Source organism: Phocoena phocoena, chromosome 3 (genome assembly GCF_963924675.1).
Source record: "Phocoena phocoena chromosome 3, mPhoPho1.1, whole genome shotgun sequence".
NCBI classification, from domain to species: Eukaryota; Metazoa; Chordata; class Mammalia; order Artiodactyla; family Phocoenidae; genus Phocoena; species Phocoena phocoena.
In genome coordinates this window covers 163,243,470-163,262,732 of record NC_089221.1, presented here as the reverse complement: position 1 = coordinate 163,262,732, position 19,263 = coordinate 163,243,470, and the positions used below count along the sequence as shown (strand labels likewise).

Sequence of the window (19,263 nt, the reverse complement as noted above, 5' to 3'; positions counted from 1 at the left end):
ATGGCAGAAATCACAATAGACTATTATCATTGTGGAAGTATCAATTGCGCACTTTAAAAGTGTTCTTGTTCGATGTCTGTCTGTTTCTTTATTCCTTGGTTCTCTCATTCCACAAGTGCATAGGTTATTTTTTCTGTAGATCTGGGGAAAATGGGCCAGGGGTGGAAGGTCCATCCAGGCTAAACTGAACAGACCATGACTGTTCAGCACAGAAGGAAACTTGAAAAGTGTTTTAGCACCTTGAAGTCTGGCTGGACTTAGGGGAGCAACAGGGCTGAGAATACTCCAAAAGTAGATACTGGAGAGCAAGGGACTCCAAGACAGTAAGATGGGTGTCTGTGAAAATAGTGCTGGCCTAAGAAAAGCTCTAGGGAGAGATGGGCTTAATATTATCGGTGGGCTTTGATCACTTGTGATCATGAGGGTTGGTGCCAGCTCTAACCCTTTGGGTTTCTTGGACCTTGATGAATTATTTTGTCCTTTTCTGGCAAAGCTGAATCCTGGTCTTTCGGCTCCAGTGACAAGTTATCTGGAATTTCCATTGGCTGAGAAGCCACTAATTCCCTGTCTGCGTCCATGTCTGCGTCCATGTCTGGGTCCGTGTCTGGGTTGGAACTCAGCGGTAGTGAAGGTGTTCTAGGAGGTTCCTGAAAAGGGCAAACGGACGAAATAGGAGGTGTGGTGGTAAAAGCAGCAGTTGTGCTGGATGCAGAAGTTGGTGCTTCTAGGGAAGGCAGTTTGGGGGAATATAAACTCTCCAACGCTTGGATTGTTTCCTTGGAAGATGGAGAAATACTTGGGTCAGTTGAATTGACAGCAGCAAGAGTTTCTGCTGGTGGCTTTTTGGAAGGTGTTACAAATTTGATAACAGAGGGGATTTTTTTCTCTGCAAATTTCTCAGCTGGATTCTCAACCTTTATAGATTTGAAAAGCTTCCTATTGGAGGAGTTCAAAGATTTAAGGGTAAATGAAGAATATAAGCCAGAGTGTCTGTAGTCACTGCAGCTAGGGGTCTTGGCACCAGGCTGCGGTGGCTTCTTTTTCCCTCCACTCTCCTCATCTATGGATCTCTCGCTGCTGACTTCACTGATGCGTAAAGCTTCAGTCTCCCTCAAGCCTGCCCACTGGCATAGGAACCGTATTCAAAATCTCTGGGTGCGAGACAAACTTGTACACAAACTTCTGACCCCTCACATTTTCAATGATATTCTTCATATAATAGTATCTGAGGGATCGGCTGTGTTTGTCATAATTCATGTTAGGCTTGTTCTTTTGAATCCCTCAGAGACGAGCCACCTCTTCTGCCTGCAAATGCTTGAACTCCCCATCATTAAAAGTCCAGCAGATCATGTGATCGTTCTGAGGCTCCTTTAGGAGCAGAAGGAGGAACTGCCACAGGGTGATGGCATTGTTAACAGCAATGAAGGAGGCCACTTGCGAGGCTGCCTCAGGGTCTCTGCCTCAAACATCATGCTTCTCTCCACCGGCCACCTCCTAACATTGAGAACTCAAGGACAGTGAGGCAGCCACTGACACCCCCGTGGTGGAGCTAGATATAAGACTTTAATTTATTTAAGAAAATGAATATCCTCTTAAATGACATTAAACACACAAAAAAACAGCATCACAAATATTTGTAGGCCATATCAGTTGGAAGTCTCAATCTCAGTTAACGATGTCAATACTCAAGCCCACATCATATATATATATATAATTTGTAATGGTTACAAAACTGAAGATGAACCATATCCATATTTTATCTTTATGGTGAATCTTTACTAATAATCAAGGAAAGCAGGACTTTCTATATTGCTACCCTCTATTTACTTACACAAGAAAGCAGATCCTGAAACAGTGTTTAAGGTGTATTATGTGGTGGAAATACAAGTGATCAATAGTGACATCTTCATTTACTGAGGCAGACTTTGATATAAGAAGAGGAATGTGATAGGACCATAAAATGTAGAGTTGGAGATATCCTCCCTGAAGGTTAAATCAGGAACTAGGTATTCCAGAATTCATCCCCTTTATGGTTCCATGGTAGAATTCACCAATAGCCTCTTTTGCATGAGATTTGGAAAGCTGATGTGAAGAAGGCGTTAGTCAGATTTCTGAGCCATCATACAGATAGAGACAGATACATCGGAGTCAAGGGCACCATCTTCCAGCTTATTTTTCAGATTCTTTGCTTTCCTAATTAAGAGTATTCTCAGGGGCTTACCTGGTGGCGCGTGGTTGAGAGTCCGCCTGCCGATGCAGGGGACACGGGTTCGTGCCCCGGTCCGGGAAGATCCCACACGCCGCGGAGCGGCTGGGCCCGTGAGCCATGGCCGCTGAGCCTGCGTGTCCGGAGCCTGTGCTCCATAACAGGAGGGGCCACAGCAGTGAGAGGCCCACGTACCGCAAAAAAAAAATGAGTATTCTCAAACCCACCAATGATTTATTTGACTCCATTTTCATAGAGGTGTAGCTTTCCACTGATGTCTTTATAAGATCCATATGAACAATCCATTGGGATTTAGATTTTTCTGTAAGGCCTTTTGTGTCCAACAGGAAACTATTCAGACTTTACTGCTTGGGAATATTCTCCGATTCTCTTCTACTTTATATTCACATAAGTCTTAATTGCATAGGAAACACCTTATTCTGTCAATAGTGCTAATGAGCATGTTTTCTTTTTTTAATTTATTTATTTAATTTATTTATTTTTGGCTGCATTGGGTCTTCGTTGATGTGCGCGGGCTTTCTCTAGTTGAAGCCAGTGGGGACTACTCTTGGTTGCGGGCTTCTTGTTGCTGTGGCTTCTCCTGTTGCTAGGCGCGTGGGCTTCAGTAGTTGTGGCGTGCGGGCTCTAGAGCACAGGCTCAGTAGTTGTGGCACATGGGCTTAGTTACTCTGCAGCATGTGGGATCTTCCCAGACCAGGGCTCGAACCCTTGTCCCCTGCATTGGCAGGAAGATTCTTAACCACTGCGCCACCAGGCAAGTCCCTAAAGCTAATATTTTTAATGATGGAAGGTTGGATGCTTTCACCTGAAGATAAGGAACACAACAAGGATATCTGGTCTTGCCACTTCTACTTGAGAATGTACTGGAGATTTTAGCCAAAACCGTTATACAAGAAAAGGCAATAAAACACCTAAAGATTGGTTAGGAAGATGTAAAATTATTTCTACTTCCAGATTGGCTATTTTCTATTCAGATAAATGTAAAGAATCTAGTTTAAAAAAACAAAACAGGGGCTTCCCTGGTGGCGCAGTGGTTGAGAGTCCGCCTGCCGATGCAGGGGACACGGGTTCGTGCCCCGGTCCGGGAAGATCCCACATGCCGTGGAGCGGCTGGGCCCGTGAGCCATGGCTGCTGAGCCTGTGCTCCGCAGCTGGAGAGGCCACAACAGTGAGAGGCCTGCGTACCGCAAAAAAAAAAAAATAATAATAATAATAAATTTTAAAAAAATCAGTGGTGGTCAGTAGCAGTGTGCCTGGGAGCAGAGGCCTGAGGTCAGTGTCTCCAAGTACTGTGTCCTGGGTTAGAGCTTATGCATTTGGGAGCTTATTTTAGTCAAAGCCTTAAACTGAGTCCTGCTGAGTTTTCTCACTGTGGGAATGGAATTCTGAGAAAGGGAATGGTTCCATTATTACCCAGAGAGAGGAAGGAGAGAGTTTATTCCTGTTGCTGCTCAGCTGGCCCCTACCCTCCTCCACCAGGGACTGACCTGGTCCAGCGGTTCTGTCTCAACCAGGAGAGCCTAGTGTGTGTTAAACTTTCTGAACGTGGCTCCTTTTGTCCTGTGGGTTGCTGGTTACTTATCTGTACTGATTCCAATATTTGTGTTTCCTTCTTTGGATTCTTTTATCCATTGAATAGTGCAGCCATTTGGCTCTAGTTTCCCTTAGTACTATATAATTAATTCCCAGTGTGAGAAATAACATTTTTGGTTTGGGGGGGCTTAAAAATCTAGGTTGATTGAGAGAAATGATGTCAGCAAGGCAAGAAAATTGTGGAACTAAATAGAATTTTTGTTCCTTTTAGGCAAGAGAACCTCAAGATGTGAGATGAATGTTTAAGTTTTCAGGTACATGTTTGATTTTCAGATCAATGTTTGTATATGCATGTCCCTAGAGAACATTGAAATTTAAAAGGCTAAAGCAATTGATTTCCTTTTTTAATTGATGTGAGGGAAACTATTCAAAGCTTATGTAAATCTTTGAAAATCCTGCTACGTTTAAGGAGCTAAACCCAAGCCTCTACTGCATTATAATATTCTACTTATTCCTGAAAATAACCCCCATGAAAGATAAGAGTGAAAGGATAAGCCAGGATGTACCTTGTCGTTTTTGTTAGCAGAGATTTGAAATTTTTCCTTTCCTGAAAAATTTATGGTTTATACTTTAGTAATTGTGTTTAAAGGAATTAAATCCTAGAATGGTTTTTTATATACAAAAGGGTGAGAAATATTAGTAAATAGTAAATCATTGTATATATAAATTTTTCTGTTTATTTCAAAGTAACTCTGTAAGATAGGAAATTCTATTTCTAAATTGTAACTCACCACCAACATACCCTGGTTTTGTTCAGCACTGTTACTCCAGCCACCTCCAACATACACTTTTGATTATTTATTGAGCCTCCTGTGTTTTTTTACATAAGAACAGGCAATTGGGAATGCATATATTTGTTGCCCACCTTTGTCTTTGTAATGAGTAGTTGGAATCTGCAGAGTTGATGTTTGCTGACAGCTTACCACTCCAATCCCCCCCCCACACCCGTCTCTCCCTCTTCCCCTTGTGTCCCCACCTGGACAAGCTGTTAAGAAAGTCCTGGGGCTCCCTCCTCTGGCACTGGCTTCAGATACCAACTGCACAAGCAGAACTCTTTCCCTGCCCTCGCCCCCCCCTCAAAGATTTTTTCCTTGCTCAAACTATTAAAGTTTGAGCCTGATTAACAGGCTCCTGAACCTCCTAGGTCTATTTGTGTAGTTCTTTGTAAATCCATTTTTAGTAAGAACCCTGCTTTGTCAGTTGAACCAGAATCCCCCTACCCCCCCTATCTGATCGCATTTCCCCACTTTCATCACCCCTCAAGTGATGTGTGATCACCCTAGCGTGTCTTCAGTACAATCCTGTTAGGTCCGTTTAGTCAGAACCCCCTAACTCCTGACTATTTCTTTTAATATTCCGTCCCCACCTTGACCTCTGGCCATGAATTCCCACTCGCCCATACTGTATTCAGTGTTGAGTCCAAACTCATTTTTCACCCCCTGTGAAATCCCATTGCAGTGGTCTCTATACCTGTCACAGTGGTTCTGCGTAAAATTTGCTTTACCCTCTTTGGCAAGTGTCATTGAATATTTTTTCTTTAACACCCCCTAGCCATGATAAAAACCCAGGCCAGGATCCTTTCCTTGCTTGCTGAAGCCATTTCAGAGCTGCTTGAGAGGCGGTTCCTGCTCTCTTCTGAGACTCCAATTGTGTCATAAGCCTCATCCTACCCTGTGTGTGTGTGTGTGTGTGTGTGTGTGTGTATGTGTATGTGTATGATAAACCAGCATCAGTCTCAACATGGGAACCACACCTCTGCAGATAACCATAACAGTTGGTGCCGTAAGCGGCATGTTCAGACATGACCACCACTCATGGGTCTGTCTGTCTTCTCTTGCTGTGACTCGCTCACCTGCTCTGCTGTCTGATGGCAGCCGGCACTGTGGGCTGCTGGGTGCTAGGGAGCTTGTGCTGTGAGCTGTGCTGCCCTGTTCCATTGTTAACCCCACCAGGACTCAGTTCTATGATCAGCTGACCAGTGTTGAAAGTTTCAAGAATTCCTAAGCCTTTGGGAGCAGGAATATGGGGTTGGGGCTCTTGAAGGAATCCTGGGTTGATGTCTGTGCCAGTGTATATCTGTGTGTTAGAGAGAAACTGTGACAGAGGCTGGGTTAGTCCCAGCATACCCTGGAGGTGGTGGGAGAGAGGGACTATACCCTGTGCAAGAGGTGAGCCCATCAGGTCCTTGTTCCTGAAACAGCTGTCATTTAAAATGAGAAAGAGGGGCTTCCCTGGTGGTGCAGTGGTTAAGAATCTGCCTGCCAATGCAGGGGACACGGGTTTGAGCTCTGGTCTGGGAAGATCCCACGTGCCACAGAGCAACTAAGCCCGTGCACCACAACTACTGAGCCTGTGCTCTAGAGCCTGGGAGCCACAACTACTGAGCCCACGCGCCACAACTACTGAAGCCCGAGCACCTAGAGCCCATGCTCCACAACAAGAGAAACCACTGCAATGAGAAGCCTGCGCACTGCAACAAAGAGTAGCCCCCGCTTGCCGCAGCTAGAGAAAGCCCGTGCACAGCAATGAAGACCCAACACAGCCAAAAATAAATAAAATAAATAAATTTTAAAAAAATAAATGAGAAAGAGAAGGGAGGGGAACGGCAGCCATTAGATGGCAGACCAAGTCCATACTCATACAGAGACTCACCAGGACCCTTCTCACCAGGACCAAGTTCTTCTGTTGCTACTGCCCCTGCCTCTACTGCAGCTAAGATCCTGACAGTCCAAGTTATATTGGGGACAACACTCATGGCACCCCTGTGGAACAGCAAAGGGATTAGTTCAAACCTGACTTAAGCCTGGGGTCCTTAAATTCTATAAAGCAACCAGTTGTCATGGGGAAAGCTTCTAATCCCGGTGGTGTTGATATGAGGCCCTCTAGAGGAGAAAAATATATAAATACCAGGGTAGAGAGGACACCCCTCCCCCAAGGTATACCCAGTGACACAAAAAACAAGCAAGAGAGAGGGAATCAAAAAAAAAAAAAAAAAGGAAAGGCCTGCAATTTGACCCATTGGAAATCCAAAATATACTAAAAGAATTTATACAACAAAAAGGATAAAGGGGTACTGTTCTTGCCTAAATTCCTCATGGTCATAGCAAGCATTGTCCTAAAGTATAGGAAAACTCTGAACCAATGATTCAAAAATTAAAATTAAATCTTTGCCACTTCCAAATTGGCTTCACAGAATGGGACCCCACAGACCTTATCCTCCAAGTAAATTATGTAACATGGCCTAAGGTTAATTAAACAGAGCCTTGAAGGATTGGAAAACATTATACAAAAGTTATTTAGTGAAGAGGTGATTATCCCCTCTTAAAAGGAGAAGTAAAGGTACTTCTCCTTTTAACAGCCAACTTCACCTATTCTTAAACCTGGAAAAATGAATGACACCTCACAATGGATTACTGCAAACTTGAGGCTGTGGTTACATCAAATACGCACCTATTTTTTAGTTTCCAACATTATGGAAAGTACGAACTCCATCCAATCAGCAAGTGGTAAATATCCTGCTGTCATAGGATTGGATGGAGTTGGCTAAGTCTTTTCTGTTCAGTGCCTGTTTCCACAGCCTGTCAGCTGCAGATAGCCTTCACCTCTAAAGGGACATGAACACCTTTACTGGTTACCCTCCAGTAACCTCAGTACCATTGCCACTCCACACAGTCTCTGCAGGCATAGTCTGACCTGCATCCACCAGGCTCCATGAGCAGAGGTATAATATTACATTAATGACATCTCTTTGAGGAAGTTTATTGAACATTCATTCGGAACATACAGATATTGAAAAAGGGAACTCATGAAAAGTGGATGGGCCATTAGCTCACACATACTGTGAGGCCCTGACACCATGGTTAAGTTTCTAAAAATTATTTGGTAAATTCCCTCCCTGACACCATGAAGAAAGATCGTCCTTCTCAGCACCCACAGCATCTCCTAGGTTGTTATGATGTTTGAAGGCAACATATTCCTTGTTTACCAATTTTGTTTCTATTCAAGAAACTGCCCCGTCTTAGCCCACACTTTATGCCATTGAAGCTGTAATTCCCACCAGGTACTAGGCTCTCCTGGAAATATAAGTTGTCTTAGGACGTGACCATCTGACCCTCCACGCAGCTGCTCATTGTGGCTTGGGTCCTGGAAACAGCCCCCCATGAGCTCAGCATGTCTGCTGAGATTTGAGACATGACAGCAGAGTGCAACCCGAGCCCTCTGGCATAGCCTACCTGCAGGAGGGGGCACCCTCCCCCTCAGTCCCTTTCTAGATGCCACAGTTCTGGAAGAGGTCTCTTCGCCATTCACTATGATGTTACCTAGCATCTGAGAGGCCCAGGAGCCTGGTCTAGACTGTGGGGTTCATCCTCCCACCAGAACCAAGTGCCCCTGAGGTCCCACAGGAAATGATCAAAGATCAAAATGGAGCCAGACTCATTATTACATATGGGGAGATCACCTGTAAGTGTCCGTGTTTGTGAAGAAGTGGCACAGTTCCGTGAGGGCCTCTTGGCCTCATGGTTCAATGCAGTGTCGGTGGAGGGGACAGTTCCCGCCCACGGCCAGTACCGGCTCCGCTCTGAGACGTGACCTCCCGCTTGCTGTCACTCAGGCACGGGAGGGCGGGGCCTTGCAAACTGTCCAATCAGGGGAGTCACTGGTTACAGACGTGTGGGCGACGCTCCAATGACTACGTGGGGCGAGTGGTCTGCGTGCTCTGTTGCTCTTCAGTCGGGCCTCGACCTGGGTGCGTGATTTCTGCCCTTAAAGTCCTCAAGTGGCTCAGCGGCAGCCTCTGTTGCTGTGACCTGCACTTGCCATGAGAGTCGTGAGGTGGACAGCACAGAACCAGAGAAAATGGGAAATGGTGAGTTGGGAAGACGGGTGTTGGAAGACGGGGGCGGAAGGACCAGTTGGAACTGGCCGTGGTGGGACCCGGGCCTCCCCACGGTCAACTCCGGAGTCTGCAGACCAGAGTCCACCCGGGGCGCGGCCGGCAGTCGGGACCCAGGGCGGCCTCTCCGCTCACTGCTGCGACCGTGTCTACTCCAGATTGTGTGGTGTCCACGGGGAGGGTGATCACTGGACAACCGGGGATTCGGTGTCAGGGCTTCATGCATAGGTGGAGCTGTGATCTGTGGGGTCCGCAGTCCCTCCTTTCTCCTTGGCGGGGGTGGGGACTCTTCTTCCCCTCACTTTTCCGAATGTTTGAGGAACAGGGTCACAAATCCACGACCCTGTTCTTGCACCCCAGCTCTTCCCAGAGCAGGCAGTAAATGCCTAAATTTCCAGATCTTTCCCCACGTTCCCAAATGCCATCTTCCCCTCTCCAGTTCATAGCTTCATTACCAATATTTGTCCTCCGTGGTGCATTTTGAAGTACGCAGTATGGTTTATCATTCCTCCACAGAGCCGTGGATGGTTCTTTTTAAAGATATATTTTTTGCCTGTGGATGTTTTTACATGAGAGGAAATCAGAGATTAACCACCTGGAACTATGTTGCTTAAAAGCCTAGTGTCTATGTCCCCAGAATCTCCCTGGGCACAGACATTCTATGGGAATCCTTTGGGTAGAGTTTCCTCTTTGGTGACTTTCCTGGGTGATCTGTCCTTTCCTCACAGTTCCAGGTCAGAACTGCCCCTGCGTGAGTTTGCCCCTTATTCACTTTTTAAACTCTGTTTTGAAGTAAACATTTAAATATTTAATCATAGATCTTGATAGAAAATGTTTCCAAAGAAGGAAGAGAGTCGTGAAGATAAGAAAAAATAAATATTTTATTATTACATTCCATTTGCTTACACTTTTGTTTCTTTTTTTTTTTCCCCTTTAGCAGTGTAGGAACATTCTGAATTCTGCCCATTTCTTTTGGGTGATTTCAAATTACAGTATCAGGGCTTAGACTTGCAACACCTAGAAGTGTGTTCAATGTGATTGTTTTCCGAACAATTTTTTTCACCTTTTTCTTTTTCTAATTGAAGTATAATTGACTTACAATGTTATATTGGTTTCAGGTTTACAACATAGAGATTTGATGCTTTTTTTTTTTTTTTGCGGTACGCGGGCCTCTCACTGTTGTGGCCTCTCCCGTTACGGAGCACAGGCTCCGGACGCGCAGGCTCAGCAGTCATGGCTCACGGGCCTAGCCGCTCCGCGGCATGTGGGATCTTCCCGGACCGGGGCACGAACCCATGTCCCCTGCATCGGCAGGTGGACTCTCAACCACTGCACCACCAGGGAAGCCCCGAGATTTGATACTTTTATACATTACAAAATGATTAGGGTAAGTCTAATTACCATCTGTCATCATTCTAGCATTATCGACTATATTCCCTCTGCTGTACATTACATTCCCGTGACTTATTTATTTTATAACTGTAAGTTTGTACCTCTTCATCTCCCTCACCTACTTCACTCATTTCCCACCCCCTTCCCCTCTGGCAACCACTAGTTTGCTCTCTGTATCCATGGATCTGTTTCTGTTTTGTTTGTTTTGTTTTTTACATCCCACATATAATTGAAATCATACGATGTTTCCAAACAATTTCTTAGCATAGAAATAATTATTAACTGACATTTACTTTCTGAAAGGAATAGATATTTGTGGGGTGTTTTTGAACTAGAAAATTGCCTAAAAATTTCCTTCCATGCTTTACACATAAACACTGGATTGAATGATTTTTCTGTATTGTTCAAACCCTGGGTTTCTGTATTTAAAGTATCAGTGGTGGTCCAGATCAACTATGTATGAAGAGAAGCTCAAGGTCAGTTTCTCTAAGCTAAGGCCCCCTTGAGCCTGCAAAGGGAAGTACTTCAAGGCCCAGTTTCTTCCTGGGGAGCCCCCCTCTGCACGTGTCCTACCTGCTCACACTCAGCACAGAAGGAACTTTTCTACCAAGAGAAGCTACAGAGACCTGGAAAGCTGGGGATGAGCATGGGATAGTGGGTAGGGGGATGGGGAGGTGATGCCCTTTCTGAGGTTCTAACTGTGGCTGTAGAGGTAGGCTTGAGCTTTGCATCCACAGTGTAGGTGCACTTAGTAATCTGAGTACATTGAGAAAGTCTGTGAAGGTCAGGAGTTCTGTCTTCTAGACAAAGGGTTTATGAGGTGGGGAGTTCATTTGAATCACAACATTAAATTGAATCCGGCCAAGAGTTTTCTCACTTGTGAGAACTGAAGCCTTAGAGAGGGAGTATTTTCATTATGCCCTGAGAAGAGGGTGTGCAGAGCTCCCAGAGTTCGTTCCTGTGGTTGGTCAGGTGTCCCCCCATCCTCCATCACCAGGGATTGACTCTAGGGGTTGTATTCCAGCAGGCAGAGACTGGACTGCAAGCTTGGGAATCTGGGTTTTCTTCTGAACTATAGGGAAACACCTGATTCAAACATTTGCATTTCTTTCCTTGTATACCTTTATATATTGAATATTGCAGCTCTTAACTTTGTTTTCCTTTGGTAATTTGTGATATTATTTCCTGTGAATGTATGAGATTTTTCTTTGTTGGGCTTTGAAAATGTAGGCTGACTGAGAGATACAATGGAGGTAAGGCAAGAAATTCTGGAACCAAACAGAATTTTATTTTTATTTTAATTGCTAGGAGAAAAACTACTTAAAACTTATATAAATCTTTGAGAGGTCTAATACATTTTATGGATTAGTCCCAAATCCTGTTACCAACCAGGGTTCTTAGCCTCCTTAACCAATAGAAATTGATAAGAGGCCAGACAGAAAATTCAGGCAAAGCTTTATTGGGGCCTCTGCTGTAGCAGGAGGGAGCGAAAACAAGTAACAGCTTCCCTTGCTCGCTCCCTGGGGGTTGGGGGAGTGGGCAGCTGGTACCTTATATGGGGTCATTCTGGATGGGTGGCTTAGGTGGTCTGCCTTCCCCTTTGGTGGTACTGTGTGGGTTTTGGTCTTTTTGTATCTTATTGTTCAGAATTTGCCCCAACTTCACATACATGCATTTATGTTAGTCCCTTAAGTTTCTTTGTATTTTGTTGCTTGTCCCTTACAGTTTGTATTTTGTTGCTAGAGGTTTGTCCAGATGCAAGCACTGCAGCAAAGGGTCCCAGGTCCCAGCCTGTCTCAATCCTTAGTACATTATATTATTCATAATAATAATGCATAATAATAATCCCCCAGAGTAAGATATAAGGAGAAACTATAAAGCTTCTTATGGTTTATAATGTTTATAGAGTTTGTAGTTTATAGTGCTTCTTAGTTAGAAAGAGATTTGAAATTTTTCTCTTTTTTATGGTTAAAACTTTTATAAGAGTTAGTGTTTAAAGGATTAAATCTTAGAATGGTGTCCTTATAGAAAAGTAAAAATTAAATGAATTAAAAATTGTTTTAAAAAGCAAAAGCAAGTTAATTAAAAACAAAGTCTATTGAATAGACAAATACGGTTTATATAAATTACTCCGCTTATTTTAAATAATCGTGCAACAGTTAGCAAAATTCTGTAAGATAAGAAGGTGTAAATTAGACTCAGTGTCTGAACATTTTGTTTTCCTCCAGTTTTGTTGCTTCAGCCACCCCGAAAAAACTAGTGGTGATCATTTCCTGAGTATCCTGTGTTTCTTTATCTAAAAAGAAGCATTTGCGAATGCATATTTTTCTTACCCATCTTTGTCCTTGTAATGAGCCCACACTTTTTGATATTTGACTGCTCTCAGCTTAAGCCTCATTCCCCAAACGCCCCCTCCCCGAACCCCACCCTGTGCTGCTTGAGAGGCCTGCCCTGCCCTCACCTGAAACTTCAATTCTGTGATTCATAAGCCTTTTCCTACCCTCCGTGTGTGTGTGTGTGTGTGTGTGTATTTATGCCACAATGGCATCACTCAACATGCGAACCACCCCTCTGCAGGTGACCATACAGTTGGTGCAGTGAGCAGCAGCATGTCCAGACATGACCACCACCCGTGGGTCTGTCTTCTCCTGCTCCGACTCTCTAACCTGCCCTGCTGCTTGATGGGGGCGGGTATTGTGGGCTGCTTCTTGCTGGGGAGCTCGAGTTGTGAGCTGTACTGCCCTGTGTTGCATTATTGACCATACCAAGCCTCAGTTCTAGGTTAAGTGGACCAGAATTGACAGTCGAGAATTCCTAGGCATCTGGGAGCAGGAGTATGGGATTTAGTCATCCTTAAGTTAATCCTAAATCAGTTTCTTGGCCCGAATTATCGGTGTGTTAGAGTGAATCTGTGACAGAGAATAGGTTGGCCCTAACCCATCATATCATTGATGAGAGAGGGAAACTATACCCTGTGCAAGAGATGAGCACATTGGATAATTGCTCTGAAAGAACAATTATTTAAAAAAAGAAAGAAAGAAAGAAAACATGGGGGAAAGGCAGCCATTTAGATGGTGGGCTGAATCCACACTCCTAATACCAGAGGACTTCCCAGGACGCTTTAGTACCTCTGCTGCTGCTGCCTCTGTGGTAACAAAGATCCCCACCATCAGGTTTATGGGGGACAACAACCATGGTCTCACTGTGGCACAGCAAAGCTTAAGCAATCCTTAAGCTTTATACTAAACAAAATTCAACTGATAAATTTAAAATATCTTATTGGCTTTATTCAGTGATTCATGCATCAGTCAGCATCTCATCTAGCAGAAAAGAACTTCGAAGAGCTGCACAAAATGGAAGGCTCAGGTAGGCAGAAGGGAGTGGGGACAAAGAACTTTAATACTATGGAAAAGTGGATTGGTCTGGCAAGGTATCAATACTATTCCTTTAGGGGATAGTAGCGGTCTGTGTGGCAGATTACTTAACTAGTGCTGAACGGGCAATTCCTGATTGATGGTTTAAGATTCCATTTTGGGGACAGCTGAAACTATAATTAACTTGGTTTGGTGACATGCTCCTTAGTATAAGTGATCTCATTTTGAGTGTGTTATCTTGTTTTTAACATTTACAAGGTAACAGTTGTCATGGGGGATGGCACTTTTTTGTGGCTCTCTAGATGAAAAAATTTACAAATATCAGGGTAGAGAGCATACCACCTCCCCGGTAGTATATCCAGTGACCAAAAAATCCCTGGAAAGATAGGAGGAAGAGAACAAAGGAAAAAGAATACGGAAACAAATGTCTACACTTCGACCCAATTGGAAATTCAAAATATTCTAAAAGAATTTACACAACAAAGGTTGAAAGGAAAGACAAATAAAAAAAAATTTTTATAAGAAAAAAGATATGAAAGGACACTATTCTGCTTTGGGGCCTCTACATCACAGGTTCTGAATTAATTTTACCTTTTGCTGTAATGCACTCATTCACAAACCTTCATGCAAATAATCAATACTAGGGCTCAAATGTGGGATACCTGGGAATCCCACAAAATTTAAGCAGGGTATCCTGGATAATTTTAGGGGAGTTAACTAAATATCATAGAGAAGACAAATGGATATGTTTCACCTTGACCATGAGGACTAAATTCCTCTTGGTCATAGCACCCATTGTCTTAAGATATCCCACACTGAGCAGAGGAAGGTCTGAACCATTGAGTTATAAATGAAATTTTAATTTAGTCTTTGACACTTTCAAATTATATAGGGAAAATGGAACACCACAGGCCTTACCTCCCAGTTAAATTATTTAGTCTGTCCCACTATAAATTAAACCTTAATCTTGGGCCTTGAAGGATTGAAAACCATTGTGTAACACCTTTTAATGAAGAAGTGATTATTCCTTCTGCTTCTCCTTTTAACAGCCTCATTTAACCTGTTCTTTTTTTTTTTTTAGCTTGTGGGATCTTAGTTCCCTGACCAGGGATCAAACCTGGGCCCCGGCAGGGGAAAGCGCTGAGTTCTAACCACTGGACTTCCAGGGAATTCCCTTAACCTGTTCTTAAATCTGGAAAGAATGAATGACACTTCACACTGGATTACTGTAACTGTGAGGCTGTGGTTACACAAAAAACCCCTACTCCCTGTCCCCAGGATTATGGAAAGTACTGGCTCTACCCATTCAACAATGTGAATATCCTGCTCTCCCAGATTTGGCTAAGTCTGTTCTGTTCTCTATTTCAACAGCCTCTCAGCTGCAGTTTGCCTTCACTTCTGAAAGGATATGATACACCTTCACCTGGTGCAGTTGCCTTCATCTCTGAAAGGATATGATACACCTTTACCTATTTACCCTCAGGGAACCTCAACACTACTGTGAACACACACAGTCTCTGCAGGCAGGATCTGAACTGTAGCCACCTTGCTCCAGAAGCACAGGTGTGACATTATACCAATGACATCCTTTTCTGAGGACCTCAAAACACAAAAATACTGACAAAGGGCTTCCCTGGTGGCGCAGTGGTTGGGAGTCCGCCTGCCAATGCAGGGGACGCGGGTTCATGCCCCGGTACGGGAGGATCCCGCGTGCCGCAGAGCGGCTGCGCCCGTGGGCCATGGCCGCTGGGCCTGTGCGTCCGGAGCCTGGGCTCCGCGGCGGGGGAGGCCGCGGCAGTGAGAGGCCCGCGTACCGCCAAAAAAAAAAAAAAATTATTTGGTAACCTGGGGCCCGCTCTCCCTGACACAGTGAAGAAATAACTGTTGTCCCTCTCTGTGCCCACAACCTTGTCTAGATTCTTCTGGTGTTCTGGAGGCATGTTATTCCTTGTTTATGAATTTTACTTGAGCCCATTTATACTATTACTTGTACATCGGCCCACCTTGAATATTCCCCCTACAAAAAAAAAACAAAAAGGCTCTGGACTCAGGTCGAACTGCCAGATGACAGGCACTTCCCTTAGTGCCATCAGACGCTGATTCACAGTAGAGGCTTCAGTGACCTCGTCTCCTGCCCCTGGAATTGCCATCAGTAACTGCCCTAGGCTCCACGCTATATGCCATTCGAGCTGCAGTTATCCCTTCTGACAGAGCTGTGCTAAACACAGATAGCCCTGAGCATGTGACCCTTCACCCAGATTCCCATTATGATTTGGGACCTGTGAACAGCACCCCAGGAGCTCAGCTCAGCTCAGCTATGGAGACCCCCTTCAGGCAAGATACAGCTAAACTGGGCCCCCTGTCGTAACCTACCTGCAGGAGCGGTGGCCTCCCCTCTCCTTGGTCCCTTGCCAGGTGCTGAAGAAGGTCACCCCCTCCCCAGACCCCTAGGCTCCCTGTGAGCTTCTTAGGATTCCCTGAGTGAAAAGCGATGGGAGTTTCAGACATTAGAGATAACATCTCCACATTCATACATGATCCAGCTCAGGCACAGTTGCTGCTTTTCATCCCTTATTTGGGACATCCTGATGAAGGATGGGACTCAAGGGTCCACAACTGACCAAAGATCAGGCTGTCGTCTGAGCCCTGATCAGCAACTGGCTTGGACAGCGTGCGTTTACAGACCCCTGGATGATTGTCTAAGAGTTTGTGGTAAAAGAATTCTGGGAATCTCTTGCCTAACAGGCACAATATAAATCAAGGTAACACTTGTCTGTATATATACTAAGGCCTCGCCAGGACACTCTTATCCACGTCAGAGTCCCAGGCACTACTGATAGTAACCAAGGCACTCATTTCACTTCTCAGAATATCCAGGGCTGGGCTGTGGAACACAGCATTCAATGTAGTTTTAACCTCTCTTCCAAGTCTCAGGGTCCAGGCCTCATAAGAGCATCATAATGACTCATTGAAATAAATTCAAATCAGTTGAATGAAAGATGGCCCTTTTCAGTTATCAGTCATCTGAGATGAATGTTAATGTATCTGTCTTTATCTTTTTTTTTCCTAACAGACTTTTATTTACAGCAGTTTTTGGTTTACAGAAAACTTGATCAGAAAGTAAAGAGTTCCCACATAACCCCTGTGCCTCCACGTAGTTTGTCCTATTTTTAATATTTTGTATTACTGTGGTGTATTTGTTACATTCGGTGAACCAGTATTGATGCATTAAAATCTACATGTAAGATTGCTTTGATTCTGTGTTATACAATCTCTGGGCTTTGACAATTGTGAAATGACATGTGCCTATCGTTTCTGTATCATGTACTTTCACTGCTCTAAAAATCTCTTGTGCTCCACCTCTTTATTCCTCCCTCCCACCCCAAAATCACTGGCAACCAAAGATCTTTCACTTTCTCATAGTTTTGGCCTTTCCAGAACTATACAATCACTTAGCAGTCTTATTTTAAGGTTTCTCCATATCTTTTTGGCCTGATACCTCATATCCTTTTTTAAAAATAATCTTTATTTTATTTTTAATACTAAGTTTATATCTTATCACTTTCATGAGGTTGTTTTTTTTGTTGTTGTTGCTGCACCGCGTGGCATGTGGGATCCCGGACCAGGGATCAAACCCGCACCTCTTTCAGTGGAAGCACAGAGTCTTAACCACTGGAGCACCAGCGAAGTTCCACCTCATATCCTTTAATAATATTAAATATTAATATCTTAATATTAAAAATATTTAATAATATTTCATCGAATGGATGTTCCCATGGTTATTTTTTCTGTTATTTATTGGAGGATATCTTGGTTACCTGTACGTCTTGGCAATCATGAATAAAGCTCTTATAAAAATTTGTATGTAGGTTTTTTTATGAACGAAAGTTTCAACTCATTTGGGGAAATAGGAAGGAACCTGCTTGCTAGGAGGAACCTGGTAAGAATAGGTTTCGTTTCAAGAAACTGCCAAAGTAGGCATATCATTTCACATTACCACCAGCAGTGAGTGAGGGTTCATGTTGCTGCACGTCTTCTCCATCATTTGGTGTTTGTTCTTGATGTTTTGATTTGAGCCATAATAGTGTCTAGTAGTATCTCATTCTTCTTTTATTTACAACTCCTGTTGACATATGATGTTGAGCATCTTTTCTTATGCTTATTTACCATTCATATATCTTCTTTGGTGAGGTATGTGTTCAGATATTTTGTCCATTTTTAATTGTTTGATATATTGATTTATAAGAGTTCTTATAAATGGACATGTTGAATACCAGTCCTTTACAAGAGAAGTGTTTTACAAAGATTTTCTCCCAGACTTCAGCTTGTGTTTTTAATCTCTTAACACTGCATTTCACAGAACAAGTTTTCATTTTAGTGAAGTCAGACTTACTATTTTTTTCTTTCATTGATCTTGCTTTTGGTGTTGTTTCTAAAAATGTATCACCAAAGCCAAGATCACCTAGGTTTTCTCCTGTGTTATCTTCTAGGAGTTTTGTAGTTTTGCATTTTACATAAGATCTATAATCCATTTTCAGTTAATTCCTATGGAAGGTTTATGATTTGTGTCTAGGTACATTGATTGATTGATTACGTGGTAGGGATTTTTTGATGTTGTTTTTGTTTTTGGCAGGTGGCTATCTAGTTTCCCTGGCACTATGTGTTGAAAAGACTTTTTTTCCATTATATTGCTTTTGGGTCTTCGTCAAAGATCAATTGACTATATTTGTTTGGAACGATAGGAAAGCACTGACTTTTGTATATTAACCATTTATGATCTATAGGAAGGCGTTGACTTTTGTATAACCATTTATCCTTCAACCTTAATCTACTCTCTTATTTTAGTTCAAGAGGTTTTCTTCGTTATTGTTGATTCTTTGAGTTTTTCTCCATAATCATGTCATATGTGACAAAAGACAGTTTTATTTCCTACTTCCCATTCTGTATACCTTTTATTTCCTTTCCTTGTATTTTCTTTCATTGGATTAGCTTAGACTTCTGGTACAGTGTTGACTAGGACTGGTGAGAGAGGGGCCGTCCATTGCCTTCTTGATCTTACCAGGAAAGCATCTGGTTTCTCACCGTAAGTATCATGTTAACCACAGATTTCTTGTAGATGGTCTTTCTCAGGAAGAGGAACTTCCCTTCTATTTGTTGTTCGCCGTCATGTATTTTGTCAAATGCTTTTACAGTTTTATTTTCTCCCTTTTTGTTCCTGATACTAATAATTTCTTTTTTCCCTCTTTTTTTCCTCAGCTTGTGTACACGTATCTTAATTTTCTTAATATTCTCAAAGAGCCAGCTTTTGGTTTTGTTGGGTTTTCTCCATTGGCTTCCCATAATTTCATTGATTTCTTCTCCAACTTTTATTATTTATCTTCTCGTGCTTAATTTTCGTTTAATTTGCTCATCTTTTTCTAGTTGTGTAAGGTTGAGGTTTAGATCACTTATTACACAGATCTCTTTTTTCAAGTGTATGCCTTCAATGCTATAAATTTCCTTTAAGCACTTTTTGCTAGATCCCACAATTTTAATCAATTGTACTTTCATTTTTGTTTAATTCAAAATAATTTTTAATTGCTCTTGAGTCTCCTTTGATCCATGAGTTATTTAGAAGTGTGTTGTTTAATCTCCAAGTATTTGAGGAGTTCCCAATATCTTTCTGTTATTGATTTCTAGACTAATGCCTTTGTGGTCTGAAAGCATATTTTATATGATTTCTCTTCTTTCAGATTCGTTAAGGTGTGTTTTATGTTATACAATGTGTTTTATCTTCATGAATT

At 43.0% G+C, this 19,263-nt stretch overlaps 1 protein-coding gene across 1 annotated transcript; it reads right to left on the bottom strand.

Moving 5' to 3' along the window:
• Positions 1–124: 124 nt before the first annotated feature.
• LOC136120394 (ETS domain-containing protein Elk-4-like) lies at positions 125–8,940 on the bottom strand. Its single transcript, XM_065873807.1, is given in 7 exon segments — positions 125–180; positions 183–476; positions 479–1,104; positions 1,106–1,456; positions 5,673–5,826; positions 6,473–6,582; positions 8,639–8,940. Coding segments are annotated over 7 exon segments (1,893 nt in total).
• Positions 8,941–19,263: the final 10,323 nt, after the last annotated feature.